We start from the raw sequence: 23,373 nt of genomic DNA on the forward strand, positions 1-23,373 counted from the left end.
GAACAATTAACTGGAGCTCGTGTATTTGGTTTCTATATGAGATTAAAAGGAAATTTCCGTATCTTATTGAATCATACATGAAAATGTTTCTATGCTTTAGTCCAAAACAAAAAATGCACATGTTGTTAAGTAAACATGGAGATCAGGAGCTGATCTGGCAACTGAATTGTTTACCGCACATATGTGCTTTAGGATATAATGACAGTTTTTCTTTGAAAAGAACTCTCAAATCTTTAAGCCCTACTACTACATGATATTAATCCCTATGTTTGACATTATTGCCCATCTCTTTTTTTTCTGTGGACCTTTTTCATACTAGATTAGTAATGAGATCCATCTGATTCTTGCTTTTTTTCATACTAGATTAGTAATGAGATCCATCTGATTCTTGCTTTTTGGTCATAGATTTTTGTGCATAGTGTGGCTCTTTATGCTTCAGTTTTTTTAACACAACGGGTAGACTTATCTCAGGCACAAACTGGCATTGCACATCTATGTGCCTTGCTTGGTTCTATACAAGAACTTTTTTCTTGTACATGGATGCTAATTCAGTAGTGCTAACCAATGGTGTGTCCAGTACTCCAGTTAATCTTTGTGTGTGTTAAATTCTTTGTTCATGTTCAACTATCATACCTGAATATATGTACTTGTCTGAAACTTTGAATTGGTTGCAGAATAAATAACTAGCTTCAGGATCATGATCTTAATTTTTGTTTTGAACTTCTCTGGTCAAATTTGTAGGTTTTGATGTTTTGCGCGGTGTTAGAGTTCTCACCACAGCCTTTTGTACACTTATTGGGTGGCAGTTTGTGCTACACCAGCTTGTTTCTGAAGAAATGCATAGACAATTCAACATACATTGAGACATACCTAGATATTGGATAAGTCGCTTTCGGTATACCGGTCGAATCTTTGTATTGGTGGGTATTCACTGACAGTACATATTTATGCAAAAGTGGAGCCTTCCATTGTTGACTTGGCTGATCACATCTCTTTTGCAGGTTGTTCTTCACCTGGAGCTTTATGTAAGTATCCTCTGAATTCTGTGTAATTGCCAATATGCCTTTGACTGTTGAACATAAGTAAAATTTCTTATATTTGCAAGCCAATTGTGTGGGGGTACATTGCGTTGCTACAATACCTTAATGCCTACATTTGCTCATCCATGATTGTCCATATAAGCATAGCAGAATTTTGTTGCTTGCTCGTATAGTCCATTATTCATCATTGAAATGCCTGTAGCAATGTATGTAGCATATAGATTCCATTAAAGATTTTTATCAGTCCATAGGTTGGGCTCAAATATTTTGTAATCCATATATGTAAGATGGAGTGATCTTATATAATAAGTGGGTGTTATCGATAACATATTTTTTTTGTTTTTCTTACATATACCTTTTTTGGTCTATCTACCTCTACATTTAATAAATGTCTATGGGGCCAATTCTGAAATTTGAATTCGATACTTTTGCTCATTTGATTGGCATTGTTGAATAAGCACCAGATTAGTAAGCAATGCAGTGGCCTCAGCCCCATAATTCAAGCTTGTATATTTTGTAAATACGGGATGGTCATTCTTGTCATATGTATATGGACACTTTAGTAGGCATTGTTAGTGTCTTTCGATGTTCTTAATGCCTACTACTGGTTCAGATTTATTGTTTTCCCCTTCTGTATTTAACTAGGTTTGGTAGTAGCTTGTAGCCTTGCCTTATTCAACCCTAGCACCAGTAAATGTAGGCAATGGAGTTACTAAAAAACTGATAAACCAGCCACTTCAGTAAATTGGTGTCTTCCCAATTCCAACTCTTGGTGCTTATACCAAAAGCAAGCATCGGACTGAACATTTCTGCAAAAAATTAGCTTCAAGATCACTAGCTACTGTATTTTGATCATTTGATTTCTTTTCCCTTTCTTTTTTTGGCAAAACACCATTTGATTTCTTGATGGTGATGAGTTAACTGTGTTGTGAGGTGAGACAATCGATTATCTCAAATCATTCCTGATATTGAGACCTTTAGTAAAACGGCTTTTTTGAGAATATTGTGGATTGTTTCCATTTTTACAGCTAATGCTTGCAAACTCTGTATGTGTCATTCAGACAGCTTGATTGCATATGACCTCCCTCAGCAATACATTAATTTTATGACATTCTTTTCAGGTTAGGTTGGAGAAAAAGAGGGCAAACTGAAGACTGCGCCAATGAAAACAAATTTTCAGCTTATGCTTCAATAATTTTCTAAATCCTGTTATCCTTAATTAGTTTGAAGAAACAATGGGATCTGTAACTTGGTAAGTCTACCCATTTATATGGATAGACTCAAAAGACTTTCTGATTTGCGCAGGTCAGTAGTGATTAAAACATTGCATAGTCTTTTCTATTTATTATCATTGCATAGTTCTTTCTATTTATTATCATGTAGTTTCAGCTTTTGTACCAGTTGATTTGTCTACAAAATTATGTGCACCGGATTAAGTAAAGGTTATGCTGATTTGTCTACGAAATTATGTGCACCGGATTAAGTAAAGGTTATGCCAAAAATTGACGTAGAAAATGAGGCTATAATTGTACGAGTTCGAAATGGTGCTAGCTCAATGACAACAAGAAGTGAGCAATATAATAATTTTCCAATTTCCATCGGTGGACATGTGATTTCCACCATTGAAACTCCAAAACTACATTAAAAGTTGGGCCGGAGAAATTATTACGCAGCTGTGGGAAGCCTGGGTGAACCGGTGAAACCTAATTATTGCATATGTTGATTTTGAATGTGTTGCTAAATCTTATTGTTTGTTCTATGAACATGGGTCCATGATATTGTGTATTCTATTTTGACCCTCACACACATACATATCAACGTAAGATGCAAGGTGCTGTGATGAATTATGTCCTTAACCTCGAGAAGAATTGTTCTCTTCGTGCAGATCTTACAAAATCCAACTCCAAAATCATGTCCTTGACCTCGAGAAGAATTGTTCTCTTCATGCCTTAAAGCTCCGGGACATCTTTCTTGCTCTACTATGTGGTTCTTCATTAATGCTGTCACACTTTTGATCTAATCAGCTGATGCTTCACCTTATTCTTGTGAGAAAAGAACTAGGAAACCAATGTGATTTTCTGGTTCAGGTATCATTCAAGTAGCTTTTGAGACTGTATGTCATGAAAGAAAGCCATCTGTATTTTCACACCTTGTTGATCTATGCATGATGATATTAACGCTTAGAGCTTACAGTAGCTCCACTACTACTGGCTGATAGAGTTTGTTATATCAGTCTACCAGCTACCAACATACAGACACAAAACTGGACATTCATAAATTTATTTTGCTATTTTGGGACTTGGCTGTGGAAATATTGCTATAATGCTAGAGCATCACCGGAGTAAATTGCCAATAGCTCTTAAAAGTCAACGCCAGGTTTTTTCCCTTTTAACTAACTAAAAATATATAATGGATGGTATGCTGCACACTAAACTAGCCACTAGGCTGATGGCTAGTGCTCATGTTTATGTTCTGTTATAGCCACTAGATTGATGACACATGCTCATGTTTATACATATGCGAATTATGGCGGCACTAAATAATGAACTTTCGTGGCAAAAGAAAAGAATAAAATGAAGGGTCGTAGACATGCCTGTTTCCAATTTCTCTCTTGACAGGCCAACATTGATGAGAGGGCTACTTAGACTCCCTGGTATCTCCTAGAAGAGGCCTCAGAATCTGCTGAAATGTCTAAATGAAGGACTCTACAGAATAAAAGAGAATGACTGTAAGTAATAATCATCAAATTTATTTGCTGAAAGCTTGCATCAATCATCAATTACACTCCATTGTGTTAACAGTATGCCATGTTAGCTATTATGTATCCAAAAAGATCAAATTAAATTTGAACCTGAGGATCAAGAAAGAGATGAAATGACCTACTATGAGCCAAAAAATTATCTGTACGTTTAAACTCTGAATTATCAAACAATTCTAAATTAAGCTGGGTTACATAAAAGGAAAAGGTGTATACTCCATATGAGCATGGGCTTCCTACTTTTAAGTTTTAAACCTGCCAAATAAAAATTCATTTTATGGCATATAGGTATTGAATTACTGATAAAAAAATATTGCAGAGAATATTGACATATACACAATGAAGGCAGATAGCACAGATGGTAGCACGGTGCAGGGGTAGGAAGCAGGCACGGAGTGGCATTTTTTTTAAAATTGATTTAATTTAGAATAAATACAACAACATTCTCATGTGGCATCTCTGTTGCTGCACAAACGAGTTGAAAGATAGGCACGTCGGAGGCGTGCCCAGATTCTAGTATGACTAAAAATGAAGGTCCAACTGCATAAAAATGAATGTCAAACTGAATATTGAAATTAATTGAAGAAAGCAAGCTATCATGCATCGATTAATTCAAGTTTACTCTTATTGAAACACGATGAAGTAACTGGTTGGAATGAGTTAACGAGGGAGCCCCAACTGTTTCAAAGAGTGAAAATTCTAGCAAAATTTCTCAGTGAGAAGTTTGATTAATCCAAGATTTGGGATTGTTTCGATGGATGCACCGATTCTAGATGGAGGGACTATCATGGCATCGCCGGTGCGTTGCTTCACATGATTTATTCAATTTATAAGACTTCACATCATTCTACCTCTAATCTTCTTCCTATGTCTCTTCTTCACATTCCCCCTTGACTCTTCCAAGTTTAGTGGCAAGACTGCAAAAAAAAAGTTGACCAAGAAAAGGGGCAAAAAGGTTGATTATTAATTTCGCGGCCAGAACATGAGTAGAGGACTGTAAATAGCCTGTGAAATTAATGGCAGCCTCCCTAGTCCCCACAAAGAGCTGCAGTTTTTGAAGCTTGAAAAAAAAATGCTGCTAGTTTTTTTTTCTGAAAAGCCAACAATAGTTTTTAGAAGATATATTTAGATTTCTAAGCTCAAAAGGCTACGAAAAGACTGAGCTTTTCAGCTTTCCGTACAAACTCAACTTTTCTGAGCTACTGATTTTTTCGAAAGTTGCATAAGAAGTTCGCTGTTTGTTTTACTTTCTGGCTTTTCATGCTAAGAAACTGATAGAAAGGTCAGGGCTATAATATGTGGCACAAACATCCAACTTTTTTTTTGAAAAGAAACAAACATCCATTAAGAGAACACAAACTGCATTGATTCGCCAATACAATTTCTCAACCATTTCTGATCACAAATTCACAATAAAAAACCGTCGAGAGGAAATCCCCTATGACCACAAAGCACTGCACATTCCAAAAGAGAAGATGCCCAATCAGATGGAGCTCCATCCGTTGGCAGCCGGCAGAGGGGGGATGCTTTGCTCATGCCTGAAGAAATCATCCGGATCCACCACAGCCTTCACAGCTGCCAACCTCTCAAAATTACCTTTGAAATACTTCTCCCCCCAAATCCTCCCCTTCGCGTAGCTAGTCACGTTACCCTCCACCTCATTCGTCCCAAGATCCAGGTCCCTGTAGTTCACATACCCAGTTCTTGGATTCTTGGACACGTACGGTTCCATCTCCTTGTACAGCCCTCTCACCCAGCCCATCCGCTTCCCCAATGCCGCCGTGCCGTTCTCGACCCAGTAGGAATAGTACTGGAGGTTGTAGAGGTTCCCCTTCCGGTGCGGGAACGGCGTCGCCGAAGGCGAGATGCTGGCCATCCGGCCGCCGTAGGGGTCCAGGATGAGCAGCCCGGCCTCGGGCTTCTCCAGCCACGACCATGTCCTCTCCCACACATGCAGTGGGATGGGTTCTTGAACGTAGTCGGACTTGGCCTTGACGAACCTGCCCGTCTCGCCGCTCCTGTCCAGGAGCAGCTCCAGCGGCTTGGAGCTGGAGTAGAAGGCGAAGTAGACGGCGGATCGGATCCAGCTTATCTCCTCGCAGTCGGCTCGCGTCACGCCGAGGTCGGGGAAGTGAGCTCCCATGTGGTCGAGGAGGCGGCTGCAGCGGCCGAGGAACAGGGCTTCGAACCGCGCGTGCTGGTTCTGCACCACGACGCGGAGGATGAGGTCCCGCGGCAGCGCCGGCGCGATCACTTGCCATTTGGTGATGAGATCGGACGCGGACTGGTTCCTTGACCGTCGGACGGTGAACACGGTGACAGTCGGGGGCACGGGTACGAGGCGGAGTTTCCAAGACAGCACGACGCCGAAGCTCTCGCCGCCGCCGCCGCGGATGGCCCAGAAGAGGTCCTCCCCCATGGTGGTCCGGTTCAGGAGCCTCCCGTCGGCGTCCACGAGGACGGCGTCGAGGACGTTGTCGGCGGCGAGGCCGTACCTGCGCATCAGCGTGCCGAACCCGCCGCCGCTGAGGTGCCCGCCGACGCCGACGGTGGGGCAGATCCCCGCGGGGAACGCGAGCGCGCGGCTGGCGGCGCCGACGGCGTAGTAGACCTCGCCGAGCGTGGCCCCCGATCCGGCCCACGCCTCGGCGCGCGCGGCGTCGACGCGGACGTCCCGGAACGCGGCGAGGTCCAGCACGGCGAAGCGCTCGCGGGGGTCGAGGGACGCGTAGGAGAGGCCCTCGTAGTCGTGCCCGCCGCTGCGGGTGCGGACGCGGACGCCGTGCCGGCGGCCGCAGCGCACGGTGGCCTGCGCGTGGGCGGGCTCCGCGGCGGCCACGATGGCGAGCGGCCGCGGGGCGCCCGGCGCGGCGTAGCGGAGGTTCCGGACGGAGGAGAGCAGGAGCGCGGCGTAGGACGGGGACGCCGGGGTCTGGACGAGGCGCGGCGGGACGCCGGCGGCGGCGAGGCAGCCGACGAACGCATCGGTGGCGCCGGAAGCTGGGGCGATGGCGATGCTGCTGCTGCTACAGAGGAAGCACAAGGCGAGAAGCAGGTGCAAGATTCTTCGTGTTCTTGCCATGATTGAGGCGAAAGAAGCAAAATTGATGTGGACTGGAGGGGATTTGATTCAGTTCAGTTGTACACTTGTACTTGATTTGCTATAAGGGCGGCGGCCTAGACAGATCGATTGACAGTTCTCTGAGCGCATCTGGATCCTAGTACTGCATAGTGCCAATCGCTTTGCTTTCCTATTTTTTGATAAGAATAATCGCTAGTTTTGGATCTATCTTGAGTTACAATTTGGAAAATCTGAGACGGAGAGCGCGAGGGACGTGGGATGTACAATAAAAGACGAAGTCGTAGCAAGTGGTAGTAATATGAATATACTCCCTCCGTCTCAATTTGTAGGTCTTTTAACTTTTTTTATCATAATCTTTACTATGCACCTAGATATAATGGATGTTTAGATGCATAATACTATCTATAGTTTAAATGCATAATACTATCTATAAATCTAGACAAGTCAAAACGATCTACAATTCGGGATGGAGGTCTGTCTTTTAGCTTTTTTTATGCATAGTCTTTGCTATGCACCTAGATATAGTGGATGTTTAGATGCATAATACTATCTATAGTTTAAATGTATAATACTATCTATAAATCTAGACAAGTCAAAACGATCTACAATTCGGGATGGAGGTCTGTCTTTTAGCTTTTTTTATGCATAGTCTTTGCTATGCACCTAGATATAGTGGATGTTTAGATGCATAATACTATCTATAAATCTAGACAAGTTAAAATGATCTACAATTTGGGACGGAGAGAGTAAGAAATTAAAACATGTGCAACATGCTAACAGTTAAGTTCTGGTAGTATAATGAATGAATTGTTAAGTTGGTATATCACAAAGTGGGAGGCATCCATTATATTCCATCCATTTTCAAATAAAAGACACGCTTTTTGTTGTGATCTCTAACATTATACTTTTATAGTCTATCTTTTATATTACATAGTTCGTAGCTATATAAAATAAAACAATATAAAACGCTTTCAATTATGAATCAGCTCCCCCTGTCCCAAAGCCCATGTCAAACTATATAGCATGCATAAGGATTTTGATCTTTAATACATGATGTCCCTAGCCACTTGTATACCCAAACAAGGATTTGAGCACTTTTGTTTAGAAGAACAGGTGAGACCAACTCAAAAAATGATCTTTTTACTTCATAAGGCCAGATTAAAAGAAAGAATCTCCTAGTTTCACTTGAACTTCAATTTCATTTTGTTGTTTAAGTCCTTTTTTCTAGTATAGTTGTTGCGATACCACATCTTTATTTACTAGTTTTAAAAGTCATTTGACAAACAAACTGTTGACACCAAAACTTGAAATGTGTTGACGCAAAATCCCGACGGAGGTGGACCCTGCATCACCACATGAGGACTTGGGAGATCTGCTTCACTCCGGTACAAGTCCTGTAGATCGGCACGCGTGGTGTGCGCGGGCGTGCCAGTCAGTTTGACCATTCAACTGACAAGGAGATAATAGTCGTTGTGAAGTCCGAGGCAACTGGCCGATCAAGCCGATATGATCCTTGACGAGGGTGAGTAATCCATCGGCCATCCAGCCGATTTAATATATTTTGTGATAACCATCGGCCAAGCGGCCGATAGAAAACAGGATGCTATTGAGCTGCCGCTCCACCATAGCTAGAGCCACAAGCCGATGAGATCTAAACTAAACCCTCCACCAATATCTCTAGATGAAACCACAGCGATGCGCCCAGTAGTTGCAGTCTAGAAATATTTAGCAGGACGTTAATCTGAACCCCGCCAGCTGATGAATCCAATCATAACGAAACTTAATCCCAAAAGCACTCGAAGGGGTAACCAAGATTAAGATGCAACAGGCTATTAAAAATACATCTATCATCTATTCCGACAAAATTAATAACAATTAATATGTTATAAACGGCAAGACGATAGAACAGATAAATATCAGCCGATGCAGACTTAATCAAGGCGAGATAACTGGTGAATACCGTAGATCAAGACAGAAGCGATGCGCCGTAAGTCAAAGATCCAAGATATTCGATAACCGGTAGATGAAACTAGACGAAACCACAGCGATGCGCCCGATAGTTGAAGCCTAGAACACCTGGTGACGGAACTTTGCAGCTCGCCGGAGATCGAGGTCGATGCAGCCCAGCTTGCTAGAAGGAACTCGTCGAGAAGCTACATTACTCCTACTCCTAATGCAATGGCGTGAAGCCGAAAAGATAAATAAAGGATAAATGTGTTGTATATTGATCGTGTGATGATTCTTTACAATGGCCACGTCCCTTTATATTTATAGGGCAGATGGCCTTTGACGTTACATTTTAATCACGTACAAGGCAAGTCACGTACACAATATTTTCTAATCAAAACTCTATCTCTAACTAACCCAACTCTATCTCTAATAAAGCTTATCCCTAACCAACTCTATCTCCAAAACATTTTATTCTATAAAACAACCTCCCGTACGTGCATGCTAGACTGTTGGAACTCTTGCCGTGTACATGTGTGCGTTGACTTCTTTAATCTTCTAGCTTTCTTGCTTTCTCTTTCTTCATGCACATGTTCCTGATCTCTACAGCCAGCTCGCAAATATCCTTAGTTAGGAGATTTCGTCATTTTTTGCATCATCGGCCGATTCCTTCCTTTCACAGCATATTTCCAAATTTTGGTATTAACACAGGCCTCCAGTTTCGAAGTATGAAGGCTTCATGTTCCGAAACTAACTATAGAAGTCCGATAATTCGGTGTCAACACAAACACATATTATGTATCTCAACTTTCTGAAGACCCAATTCCCCTTGATGCTTGGGTCTGCATAATACTCTCTATTTGTCCAATCTATAACAGTGATGTCTTTTTAGATTCCTTTGGGAAAATTCAAAGAAAAGAAAACATATATATACATTGCTAGGCAACAAGTCAACACCGAGTTTGACTAAATCTGATCAACATGCAACAGATACCATTTTCCCAACACGTTTGCATGACTTGCTTGTGTGTTTGACCTTAGAAACCAAGTATTAGTGGTGGAACACCGAACTCGCTGACAACTCAGTGATGTTGAATTGGAAGAACCGTGGAACTGTGGGTGTTTGGATAGCAGGTGCTAAACTTTAGCAGTGTCACATCGAATCGAATGTTCGGATGCTAATTAGGAGGACTAAACATGAGCTAATTACAAAACTAATTGCACAGATGGAGTCTAATTCGCGAGACGAATCTATTAAGCCTAATTAATCCATCATTAGCAAATGGTTACTATAGCACCACATTATCAAATCATGGACTAATTAGGCTTAATAGATTCGTCTCGCGAATTAGACTCCATCTGTGCAATTAATTTTGTAATTAGCCTATGTTTAATACTCCTAATTAGTATCTAAACATCAGATGTGACGGGTGCTAAACTTTAGCACCTTGGAGCCAAACAGCCCCAGTGGAACACGCTACAAACAAATTGAGCAGCGGTCTTGCTTACCGATCATCAGTCAATAAATAGAATACATGTTGTCAAACAGCAGGAGATTAGGACTTTCAAGGATTGAATTTGACATCTGGACCTTTGAGTCATCGTAACGTAACGTGCACGGTGCAGCCAGAATGCGTTATATATGCACAATGCATCCACTGGGAGCAGAGAAAATATGATATGAATGCCATGAAAAACCAGAGGGGCTTCAGCTGCCCACAGCTCATGCCCTTCGCTCTACTCCAATTGCTCTGCCTGCTCACCGCCACTGGTAAACTGATTCTTACCTCCACTGTTCTGCGTAATCTAATTACAGTTTTGCACAAGCTGAACTCCGTTATTTCATCCTCAAAGATCGGTGGAGAGCGCTTGGAACGAGGACAAGCAGGTGCTGATCGAGCTCAAACACTTCTTGCAAGCAAACGACAGGGCCAACCACGGCGCCTACGACTCATGGTCGGAGTCGGATGCCTCGCCGTGCGGCTGGCGCGGCGTCAGGTGCAACGCTGCCGGGGAGGTCGGGTTTCTCGACCTCTCCGGCTCGAGCATCTCCGGCACAGCCTTCGGCGGCTTCTCGCGCCTCCGCGCGATCACGCGGCTCGACCTCTCGAACAACTCGATTCAGGGGGCGCTCCCGGCCGACGATAGCGGCCGGTACCACCGCCTCGTCCACTTCAACCTGTCGCATAACCTCATCGGCGGGCACCTGGACGTCTCCGGGCTGGCACAGCTGCAGACGCTTGACGTATCTGAGAACCGGTTCACGAGCGCCAGCCTCCCGGCGGTCTGCAGCAGCCTCACCGTGCTCAACGTCTCCTCCAACAGCCTCTCCAGCGGCCTCGCCGAGTGGCTCAAGAACTGCACGAAGCCTGAGCATGTGGACGTCAGCTCGAACAGCCTCACCGGCGAGGTTTGGCCCCACTTGGCAAGGCTCAAACAGTTCAATGGTGCCGAGAACAACCTCACCGGCATCGTTCCAAACAACGTCTTTCCAAATGGGTGCAAGCTAGAGTCTCTTGATCTCTCATTTAACCGGTTGCACGGAGGTTTCCCAGGTTCAGTTGCAAACTGTGGAAATCTTGTGCTTCTCTCACCCTGGGGAAACAAATTTGGAGGCTTGATACCGGCGGGTATTGGGAAGATCACCGGACTTGAGACACTGATTCTTGGGAGTAACCTTTTTGACAGGAGAATACCATTAGAGTTGACAAACTGCACTAACCTCCGGTACTTGGACATCAGCGAAAACTTCTTTGGTAAGGAAGTGCAGAGCGTCTTTGGCAATTTTACAGGCTTGAGGCACCTTGTGCTGCATGACAATATGTACACCAGTGGGATCATCTCCTCCGGCATGCTGCGGTTGCTGCTGCTTGCTAGGCTTGACCTCAGCTTCAATGAATTCCATGGAGAGCTTCCTGAAGATGCTGCTGACATGAAGACTCTCAGGTACCTCATCTTGACCAACAACTTCTTCTCCGGTATAATACCACCGAGATGGGGTCAGCTCAGTGATCTTCAGTTGTTGGGACTCTCTTATAACAACTTGTCTGAAAGAATCCCATCCAGCATAGGGAACCTTACTTCTCTGATAGGTCTGATGGTTCCCTGGAACCATCTCTCTTGTGAAATTCCACCAGAGATTGGGAACTGCACTAGCCTGATCTATCTGAACCTTCAAGGTAATAGACTATCAGGTAACATTCCCCCGAAGATGATGCAGGTGGGAAGTGATCCTTGGGTAACCTTTGACAAGAATCGAAAGGATTCTTCGGGCCTGTTCGCTTCAGTTTATAAGCCGGCTGAAAAGCTGAAACGGTTGATTTGTTGTGAGAGGAAAACACTGTTTGGTGGCTGATAAGCCGGCTGAATAAGCTGAAGCGAACAGGCCGTTCAGTGCTTGTTGGCTTCGGGCAGTGCATCACATTGATTTCTCGGTATACACAGACAAGTTACTCTCTGTTCAACTATTTGCACCCGATGATGAACTGGCAAACCTCTCTCTTTTTTTTTTCGAACCGCACAAGGTAGTGTGAGTTCCATTGATATAGCAGAAAAAATACAAGTCTACGACCATGGAAGGCCATAGGTAGGAAAGGAAAAGAAAAGAAGAAGGGAAAAACAATTTATACTCGTCCGGTTGGATTGGGACATCAACGCGGGTAGCCACTCAGCTCGAAAACGCCAAAACCGACTGGTTAGATTGGAACATCAATACAGCCACACCACTCCACTCGACAACGGTAGTCAAACCGAAGCCTAAACGTGACATCCACTAATATTCGCACTCTCATGTAATTGTCGAAACCTCCAGGCGTGACCCTGTACAGACAGGGAACCGAGAGAAATAGACCACACCATGTTGAGAAGGCCGCCGCCATGCGGGATCCTTTGCTGTAGTGCTGCTGCAACATCACACTCCACCCGACAGAGTGATACCACCAGATCAAGACCTGTCGCAGGCTGCCTCGCAGCCGCCACCACGATAACACAAACGCGCGGGGGCCTCACCGCATCTGCCATTGAACTCCACCTCGCTCACGTCGCCTTGAAGAAACACCGCGTGCGGGGGCCTCGCCTCACCTGCTACAGTACTCCATGTCACGAATATGTCTCTTTTGTCGCTATCGGAATGGTGAGCCATATTGCCCCGCTTCCCAAGGTCTCCATCAACAACCAAGTCATCGCCGCAGGTTGACCTCACCTCGTTGCTCTACCCGCGCACCTAGCCTTTGCCATCGTGTCAGCAAGCCAAAGTAATCTCTTACGCCATCTTCCGATGATGTACCGCATCGGAGTAGCCTAGCAAAGCTAAGCCACCCGCCACGGTCCGCTGCAAGCTAGTCGTCCCATGATGCCATCACTGCAAGCGCCGTCCTTTCCTTGCAGTCCCACGCCGCACTAACAGTTGCCAAGCAATGCCAGCCGCTGCGGTCCACTGCAAGCAACTAGCCCGACAACAATGTGACAACCCCTGGCCGCCACCAAACCTGCGATCGCCTCCACGTGAGCTCAGCAACCCTGTCAAAACTTGCCATCTAGCACCATGCCGCCTTGCCGCACTGCCACCGGCTGCAGCCTCCCATGATCAACATGACGGGTCCACAGACCCAGGGTCCCCAACAGAACTACTTTCCCATGACACTTAGCCCAATAAAGGGCACAACAACAACATGTACCTTGGCGCACCCAGCTACACACAGTCGGGCCGAGACCACGATCCGGTCACCGACCGGCTCCTCCGACCAGAAGGCCTGGTTGGCGCCCCGACCAGAGGGAGCCAACCGAGGGTGGGACCACAGTCCGACCCCAACTGAGTACTCCCGACCAAGCGCTCCTGACTGAGTGCTCCCGACCTCATCCCCCGACTGGGGACTTGCCGTACCCTTGCATTGACCTCCCCGACCGACTCGATTAAGGCGGATTGGGACTCCCAACCGAGGACGCTCACCTGGAGTAGGTCCAGAGAGCAGGTGGGGCGGATAACGAGGCGGCACCCAGGTCAGCCGGCTGTACGCAGAGCCGTACCACGCCACACCCTGCACACGTTTGCACAGTGGCGCCATAAACCTACCTGCTACAGCGTAGTGGCCTAACGAGGAGAACAGGGACCGAGGACGGAGGCCATACCGTATCCACTGATGTGGGATTCGAAAAGACTAGGCAGCGCCCGTACATTCACTCTCTTATCCTCCCCTGTAAGGACCGTCCCCTTGTACTATGAAAAGGGACGGACCCCCCGCTTCTACACTGACACACGCGCTCTCAGACTCTTCAAACTCTGACACCCTCACACTCGGAAGTTCGAAGACTCTCGGACGAACATTCCCACATGCACTCTCACACACTTAGCACACGTTTGAGCTCCTACCACTCTCTTCCACTGAGACGAGAACAAGGTCAGGACTCAGGCATCCCCTCTCATCCACCTCTCGTTTGTATCCCCACTGCAAACTTTGAGCGCCTGGGCTTAGGAATAAAGTTGACCAACTGACCTAACTAGACGTAGGGCGCGTTGCCCGAACCAGTATACATCCTGTGTCATTGTGTGCTAGGCCATATTCGATCTAACGCACGGCAAAATTACAAATATTTACTTGTTGGCTAGATTTTGCACCGACACAACATGTCACCAGCAGTGCCACAAGCCGAATTGGGTCTCTAAAAATGATGCCTCCAAGGAGGGGACGACGCCAGTGGTGCCGCCATCGCTCGTCCAGCATCTGGACAGGGTTTTCACCTAGAGAAACCTGTGCAGCAGAGATGGAACTCCTGAACTAGGTTTTTATTTGAGAGTGAACTAGGTTTTTAGTCCCCCAACAGGGAGAACGACGCCCTAGGGTGCCGTTGCCATCGCCACCAGCAAGATCGCCGGCAAAGATTTTCGCCCGGAGCATCCCATCTCTAGCCACTACACATACATAGCCCAGCACTCCTTAGACGGCAATCATGAAAGCCCACCCGGGTGTGGCGCCACCGCCATGCCTCCTCTTGCCACGCGTAGACCACCTTCGGCTGCCCCACCACGATACCTCACCGCATCATCAGTGCGTGCGTGGCAGCTGCCGTGCGCAGTCGTCACCGCCCGCAGTGGCCCAGGACTGCTGAGGCGCCCCCTGCACCACTGCCAATAGGCTGCCTTCACCTCTGCAGCCCGGCTGCTTGTGCCCCGCGCTTGCCAGCCGTTGAGGCCCGCTGGGCCCACAGGCCACGCCTGCCGCGGCCGACGCTGCACACAATCTCCATGCCCTTCGCTGGGCCAGAGTCACCACTGCGAGGCCTGGTCGACCCTAGCCGGGCTGACGTCGCACAGGGCGTCACGCCCACGCCGGCCTTCGCCCTCCGCACGCGCTGTCCACGATCGCCTCGCCTAACCAACATCGGCCGATGCCTCCACCGCCTTGGGGACGTACAGGGCCGCGCCTACCGTGGCCAACTCTTCACTCGCCCCTGGCCGGGCTGGCACCGCACGGGACGTCACGCCCACGCCGGCCGTTTGCCCTCCACACGCGCCGTCCACGACCGCCACGCCCAACCGACGCCGGCTGATGCCTTCACCACCTCGAGGACGCACAGGTCGCATAGCCACCAGATCTGACTAGCGCCGTGCCAGATCCGTGCCGCCCAGCCTCCATCACTGTGGGGTGCCGCCCATGCCGGTGTGCCCCCTCAGGCGGCATTGGCAGCCGCGCCCGCCCAGATCCGCAGGAGGAAGGGGAAGGGGCCCCGCCACGACCCTCATCGTGAGCCGCATGGGATTCCGGCGACCCGCTTGGGTGGCGGCACGGCAAGGGCAGGCGTCGGTGGAGGGGCGGCGGCTGGGGTTTCAGTGCCTGCCCGAGTCGCCCATGTGGGGGTGACGCGGGAGGAAAGTCTGTTGTTCTTGGGTATAGTATGCGTTATTGTTCTTAACTGGCAAACCTGTCGCATGTTATGGAATAGTATCTTGAAGGGCTACCGAGTTATTCCAATTTGTGACAAATCATCCTTATCAACATCATACATGATCCCCAAGTATGTCATATTGTCGGGGAACATGCTGTCAGGAGGTATACCATCGGAAATTGTCGCAATGAACCTTAGCATGCTTTATCTGGATGATAATGCCCCCTCTCAGGGCACCTTCCTCCAGAGCTCGGCAACCTCCCACTCATCGTGCTCAATGTCTCTAGAAATTACTTCTCAGGTCCAATTCCGCCAAATACCGGTCAAGCTTCATGCCTTGAAGTTCTTGACTTGTTATACAATAACTTGTCAGGTGAACTTCCATCCAGTCTAGGCCAGCTTAGCAGGCTCAGTATGTTCAATGCTTCTTGCAACCCGCTTCTCTCCGGCAAAGTCCCTACAGAAGGTCAGTTTGGTACCTTCGACGAGCGCTCATTCCTAGGTGATCCACAAATATCATTCCAACAAAGTAATGGCAAGCACTCAAGGGGTAGGGAAACCCCTTCTTTCCCAACAAGCGGGGTCAATTCCCAAACGATTGAACCATGCATCTTGTTCTCCATTATTGTTGCCTCGCTGACAGGATCTGCCACCTTCTTTATAATTAATTTAAAGTTTGATTCTGCGAGGAAGTTCATTCCTTATGGATACTATCTGTAGCAGTTTATCCTTGATTCTCAGTTGGCTCAGCGTTCGGCAAAAAATGCATGTTATTTCTATACAATATTATGTGTACAGGTCTTACAAAATTGTAGTCAATATAGGGGTCCTCATGGATGGAGTATTTGTTTTGGTTTCAAGTGTTTAGAGATCTTCTATGTCTTAGACTTGCTTTTGTTTAGTTTGATTCTGTACTGAACTACATATGTGATGAGCTAATAATTGTGGCCACGTACTTTCTATTTGGAGTTTTTGCTCCACTGCCAATGAATTACGTGGTGATTTAGAAAACGAAGTTTGAAAGCACAAGTGGAATCCACTAGAAACAATAATATCTTTCAGTCAGCAGTTGGAACTGCATACTATGTCTACAAACAAGTCAACAAATTAATCAAGGGTTGAGGCCACCTGCGCAGGAAAAACTATTGAGCCGAGGTGTTCGGCATTCCTAAAGAATTGCATCAAAACCAAGATGCAAAGAAGTATCCATTGAAGAGTGGCTGTCTGGCTGATTAGCGCAGTAATGGAATCTTTGGCTTACCACCAAGCCCAAGCTTTGGCGTTAAAAAATGTGTACTTATGCTAATAGTAACATGATACAAGTTTATATCAGCTTGTAAATTGGCGACCATACTATACTGAAAAGCAAAAAATCAATTAGCTGAGTATTAATTGTGCCAAATAATGATATACATATGGGAATAAAACTAAATGATGCTTTTGAGCAAAAAAGTTATGTTTCTGAACTTTTGAAACTCAATAAAGTGTTACCAAGTGGATATATATTATATTAGAAGAAAATCACTTAGAAAATGCAGGGCTTCGGAACAGCTCCTCCACCGGCTTCTCCAGGTAAACGGAAAGGGCATCTCCACTGAAGCACCGGGGAGCTGGAGCCATTTTTGTACTGCATCCACGGAGAAAAAAAAACTAGCTTCCTCGGCTCCTCCTCCCTTTTACAACTGCCCCGTTAGGATGTGCTCCTTAACTTCAAGGAAATTACACTCGAGATGCCATTTCGTGCGGTGCAGGGTGACTAACCTATAGGCATCAGTGTCGTTGCCCGGGAAACGCCATACCTGACCGCGGAAGCCCCGACGACGGAACGGAGCGGTGGACTGGAGCAGCAGAAGAGTGCGCAGCGCGGCTAGCGCGTCAAGGGAGCAGGGCGGTGCTGCGGCAGGCCTGGGGAGCGACGGAAGAGCAGCATCAGCGCAGCGGGGCTGGAGCTTCGCGACGCGGCTTGGCGGGAGACAGGAGCGGTGCTGGGAATGGAGCGACACGGCGACGAGAAAAGAGATGAGACAGAGCCATAGAGGACGACCAAGAAAAGGGTTGCGGCGTCTGGATGAGAAGAAAAAGGTATGGTGAAAAAAAAAGGAGAAAAGGTAGTGAAAAAAAGGAAGGGAGGGGGTAAAAAGGAAAAAGAAAAAGAAAGAGGAAAAGAAAAAAGAAGGAAGAACAAGAAGGAGAGAAATTGATTTTAATCTACAATTATATTTTCATCTCATATTATAACATTATGAAATATGCAAGGGTGCATTGGACATTAGACATCTTTGATGCATTCGTAAAAAAAATAAGAAACTGTTTTTTCAAATATTTTTCAAAATACTTTCAACTCCATCAAACAAGCCGCTCCACTATAGAGCTAGAGCCAGAGCCATTTTTGGAGGAGCCGGAGCCTGACCAAATAGGCCGATGTAGCCATTTACCATTTTTTTCATGGGTTTCCAGTGTAGTCTATATGCCCCAACTAGTTCTAAAACATTACAGCCCGAAAAAAGAATCCGAGGGAGGAGGCACGGGCGATCTGGTAGATGTAGATGCGATGCAGGATGCCGCTGCCGGAGAGGCTGCCACGCCGAGCAGTGATGGGCGCCACTGCACCAGGCCACCCTTGTTTCACTACCGCAGAGCGCCGCGAAGGGTTGGAGCCGCTGCCCCCTGGTTACAAGGTTACATGGACTGGACTTGGGCAGCAGCCCCCCTCCTCAAGCTCGAGCCCCTGGATCCGCCCTTGTGTGCTGATAAATCATCAATGCCGCCTCATGATAGCAAGTAGCTTTACCTTGAAGACTATCCGTGGTAGCTCTTAATCTTATTATGAGATGGTACGGATAATATGTATCTATATAGACTCTTATCACCATTTGGCACAGATAGCAAGCATTGTTTGTCAGCTTTAGTGACGAGTCGACACAAGTACTTTCTCACGTGTGTAATTTGAAGTTTCTACTTACTGGAAATTCATAGGTTTTTCATATGCGGACTCAAATTCATACAAACTTTATATAAAATTTATAGGTTTTGACGATGCATTTGATTTTTTTTTTGAAGTCATTAGATATCCAATTTTTTTTTAGGTAGATGTTCAAATAGTTGACTAAAGTTTTAGGGGAATAAGAATCCAAATCTTAATGTTTTTTTCTTAAATTAATGATGTGGCAGTTAAACAAGATGTCATTTTTCAGTTGTTATTATTAAATTGATAATGTGGCAGCACTTCAATACCTTTCAACCAACCTTTTGGAAACTGTTGGATCATACGTGTATTTTTAGCAAGGTTCCAAAATTAGTTTTGTTGGCTATAATTTTTAGATACTTTTGGAGACCTACGAGGAGGGATGCGGTAGAACTCTCGGCTCGTTCATGAAACATACTGTTTATGTGCCGCATGTCTGGCTCAGTCAGTTTGTTGTGCATCGCATACCTGTAGAAAAAAATTTGAGGAAATTTCTTATTTGGCACTAAAAGATAAGTTAATTCCTTTCTTGATCGTGAAAAGTTTTTTCTTCCTAATATGACACCATATTCTAACTTTCATTCCTTATTTGACATTTCCGTCACTTGTCTTAGTTAAATCAGGTGAAACTAGACCTGAGCAAACCTCGGGTCAGGCTAGCAAAAAGTCCAGTTTCTTGTGAGCCCAAAATCTGCACTCAAGCCCGCCCATTAACTCCACCGGACCAACAAAATCGGGCCCAATTCGATCCGGGCTCGGACTCGGGCTGGGCCGCACATAATTTTCTAGTATAAATTTAATTCATTTTATTATTTGGGCCGAGCTCGGGCCCACCCATTTTTCCGGGCAGCGAAAATTAGCGCCACGTCCGACCTTAAATGAGCATCGGGCCAGGCTTAGTTCATCGGGCTCAGGCCGGGCCTATTTTGCTCAGCTCTTGGTGAAACGATCTCCAAACCAGCTCCAAAAATCATGAAATTTTTTGTAGTGATACACCAAATGAATATGAAACCATATTTATTGAAAGGACAAATATACCTTTACGGTTTTAAAATTGAAATTCACCAACTTAGGCTACCTTTATAAATTATCTGAATTTTTATGTCACCAAAACACTTTTAAAAATTGTAAGAAAATAACTAATATTTCTCACATCAGATGTTGGAACTTATTAAATTATTTCCAAGCAAAACTTACATAGAGAATTATGAAGAACTGTAAATTTGGGAGAATTTAAAAGAACTTTGTAATTCTCTATGTAACTTATGATAGAAAATAATTTTATAAATGGTTGCATCTTATGTAAGGAATATTAGTTATTTTCCATAATTTTTGAAAAGTCTTTTAGTACCATAAAAATTCAAATATGCTTCAAAAGTAGTTAGATGTTAAATTTTAATTTGAAAATAGCAAAGGTACATGTGCTTTTTTAAGTAAAATGGACTCAATCTTCAATTGTTCTATTATCAAAAAAGTTTCATGAGTCCTCTATGCCACGTCTGTGCAACAAATCGGCTTTCGACCTATGTGACAACCGACAATCCTTTCCGGGACGACGGAAGAGGCGGAATGCTCTGCTCGTTCCTGAAGAAGTCATGGGGATCCACCTTCGCCTTCACCGCGGCAAGCCTTTCAAAATTTCCCTTAAAGTACGCCTCCCCCCAAACCCTCGCCTTCTCATAGCCAGTCACGCCATCGCCGCCGTCGCCGTCGTCGTTCACGCCGAGGTCCAGGTCCCTGTAGTTCACATAGGCGCCCCTGGGGTTCTTGCTCACGTACGGCTCCATCTCCCGGTGCAGCCCCCTGATCCATCCCACATGCTTCTCCGCCTCCTCCGTCCCGTTCTTGAACCAGAACCCGTAGTACTGGAGGTTGTAGAGCTCCCGCCGGTGCGGGAACGGCGTCGCCGACGGCGACACGTCGCCCATCCGGCCGCCGTAGGGGTCCAGGATGAGCAGCCCGGCGCCGTCCCTGAGGAGCCAGCTCCACGTCCTCTCCCACACGTGGCTCGGGATCGGGTTGGTCACGTAGTCTGACTTGGCCTTGAAGTAACGCTCCGGCTTGGTGCCCCGGTCCAGGAGCAGCTCCGCCGGCTTCCCCGTGCCGTAGAACGCGAAGTAGAGGACCGACTCGATCCACGTCATCTCGATGCAGTCCTCAGGCTTCACGCCGAGCTCCGGGAACCACCGGGTCATCGTCGCGACGAGGCCGGCGCGCGTGCCGAGGTAGAGGGACTCGAACTGCGCGTCCTGGATCTGGAGGACGATGCGGAGGAAGACGTCGGGGGGCAGGGTGGGTGCCACGCGTTGCCACTTGGTGAGGAGGGAGGTCGCGGACTGGTTCCGTGGCCGGTGGACGGTGAACACCGTGACGGTCGCCGGCACGATCACTAGTCGTAGCTTCCAGGACAGGACGACGCCGAAGCTCCCGCCACCGCCGCCGCGGATGGCCCAGAAGAGGTCCTCCCCCATGGTGGCCCTGTCCAGGAGGGTACCCGTGGCGTCGACGACGACGGCGTCGAGGACGTGGTCCGCGGCGAGGCCGTGCTTCCGCAGCAGCAGCCCGAAGCCGCCGCCGCTGAGGTGGCCGCCGACGCCCACCGTCGGGCCCAGGCCGCCGGGGAACCCGAGGCGCGCGCTGCGGTTGGCGATCGCGTAGTAGAGCTCGCCGAGCGTCGCGCCGGAGCCGACCCACGCCGTGCGGCGCCCGGCGTCGACGCGGACGGCGCGGAGCGCGGCCAGGTCGACGACGGCGAAGGGGCGCACCGCGCTCAGGGAGCGGTAGGACAGGCCCTCGTAGTCGTGCCCTCCGCTGCGCGGCCGCACGCGGACGCCGTGGCGCGCGCCGCAGCGCACGGCGGACTGGACGTGCGAGGCGTCGGCCGCCGCGATGATGGCAACCGGCGTCGGGGTCGACGGCGTCACGAACAGCAGGTTCTTGATGGAGGATTCGAGGACGGAGTTGTACGACGGGGACGCGTTCGTGTAGACGACTTGCGGAGGGATATCGACGGCGAGGCAGCGGAGGAAGGACGCGGTATCAGGGGACGGAGCAGCCGTGGCGGCTGCCGGTGTAACCGAGGCCACCACATGGTGCTGGATGGAGAAGAAAGCGGCGAGGAGTGGCAGTGCAAAGCTCCGGACGATGGCCATCTTCTTGTTTGGATCGTGTTGAGATGAGCCAGGTTCGCCGATGTTGCTTAAAAGCAAGTTGGCAATGGAAACAAGCAGCTGGTGAACTGATCGCACCAAGCAGGAAACAGCAGGAGAACGTTGATAGTGCTAGCACCATTTGCACAGAGGAAAGTGACGCGCATGACTGCATTGATCCAGCAATTTAATTTGGCAGGTCCGCAGCTTGCATTTGTGTCTTGGCCTGAGAGCTGCCCACGACACCAAGTCTAACGGAGAACACGAGATTGTTGTTTCTTAAACCTGATGCGACAAATGGATCTTTGGTTCGTTACTCCGTTTGTCCTGGGAAAGAGACAAGGGACAGATAGTCGCGTCCTCTTTGTTTCCCTTTATCCATCGCCTAACAAATTCGCAAACATGGCGCAACTAAAACAAGCAAAAATACATGAAGCCGGTAATTATATAACCTGCTAAAGTACAACCGGTTGATATTTCGTTTTTCTATCGATCAATGCCTACAACCATTCGATCGATCCAACAGTCCATCCGATCTCTATCTCTCTCTCCTTTCTCTTTCTTCCTTCTTTCATCTTCCACGCGCTGGCGCGACACTTTATGAACTCCCGACTCCTGAGCCTGACGCTAGGTACGCTGCCCCCGCCGCCAGCACCTCCCCTCGCTTCGGCGGCCTCCGCCGTCACCGTCCTCCACTTCCCAATGCTAACTCGTCGGGGTCAGACACCCCCGCTGCCCACCAGGGTTCCTCCACCGCCCGGCTCCAATGGCGCCCTCGCTCCCTCCTTCGCTCCCCCGCCGTCTCTCCCACCTCCACCGCCGGCCGGCGAGCCTCCCAGAGCTCCCTCTAGGCCTGCAAGCCACAGGCAACCTCTAGCCTCAAATTCCCCAAACCCTAACCCCAAATTCTAATTTTCATGATCGATGGATAAGCAAGATTTCAATTGATTGATGTGGTGTGAATCTCAAAGTAGAAAGCTCCTCAATTCCAAAGACATGATTCAAATTAAAATTCTAGATAAAATAGCCATTTCATGTCTTCTTACCAAACTATAAGGCATATATATCATATAAATAGGCCATTTACTCTAAAAACTGGGAAAAAGTTGCAATGTTTTTGTTTTCTGGTTGCTACCTCCGTTCAAAATTATAAATAAAGCATATGCATATTTTACCATAGCACATAGAGGAGGAAGTAGAAAACTACAAACTGATCAATTTTTCCTTTTTTGGTTTTACCTGTATTTGATCCGCCGGGATCCTATACTTGTACTTCTTCTATATAAGGCCCTGTTTGGAAGAGGGGGGCTAAAGTTTAGCACCCCCACTTTAGCTCATTTTAGCCCCCAAGCTTCCCAAACAGGTGGGCTAAATTTGGTGGGCTAAACTTTAGCCCCCCACTAATCATTTAGTCACTTGGGGGTAGCTAAAATGGACTAAATGGACTAAAAAGTGGTCCCCCTCTACCACTTTCCCCCCTGCCCCCCTCCCCTCTCTCTCCTCCCCTCACTCTCTCTCTCCCCACTCCTTCGCCCGAACAGTTTAAACCG

General features: G+C 47.3%; 2 protein-coding genes and 1 pseudogene across 2 annotated transcripts; 1 reads left to right on the top strand and 2 right to left on the bottom strand.

Moving 5' to 3' along the window:
• Positions 1 to 5,095: 5,095 nt before the first annotated feature.
• LOC101786845 (berberine bridge enzyme-like 18) lies at positions 5,096 to 7,098 on the bottom strand. The gene has a single exon (XM_004965519.3). It carries the CDS (start codon positions 6,878 to 6,880, stop codon positions 5,282 to 5,284), a length of 1,599 nt encoding a protein of 532 aa, XP_004965576.1. The 5' UTR covers positions 6,881 to 7,098; the 3' UTR covers positions 5,096 to 5,281.
• Positions 7,099 to 10,362: 3,264 nt separating this feature from the next.
• LOC101759609 lies at positions 10,363 to 16,524 on the top strand (annotated as a pseudogene).
• A 3,515-nt stretch (positions 16,525 to 20,039) lies between these two features.
• Positions 20,040 to 21,931, bottom strand: LOC101752697 (berberine bridge enzyme-like 18). Its single transcript, XM_004965520.4, has one exon. It carries the CDS (start codon positions 21,824 to 21,826, stop codon positions 20,198 to 20,200), a length of 1,629 nt encoding a protein of 542 aa, XP_004965577.1. The 5' UTR covers positions 21,827 to 21,931; the 3' UTR covers positions 20,040 to 20,197.
• Positions 21,932 to 23,373: the final 1,442 nt, after the last annotated feature.

The sequence above is a fragment of the Setaria italica genome, chromosome IV (assembly GCF_000263155.2).
Source record: "Setaria italica strain Yugu1 chromosome IV, Setaria_italica_v2.0, whole genome shotgun sequence".
NCBI lineage: Eukaryota > Viridiplantae > Streptophyta > Magnoliopsida > Poales > Poaceae > Setaria > Setaria italica.

Excerpts from the sequence above, each read along its gene's own strand:
- LOC101786845 (XM_004965519.3), bottom strand. The coding sequence starts at position 6,880 with ATGGCAAGAACACGAAGAATCTTGCACCTGCTTCTCGCCTTGTGCTTC.
- LOC101752697 (XM_004965520.4), bottom strand. The coding sequence starts at position 21,826 with ATGGCCATCGTCCGGAGCTTTGCACTGCCACTCCTCGCCGCTTTCTTC.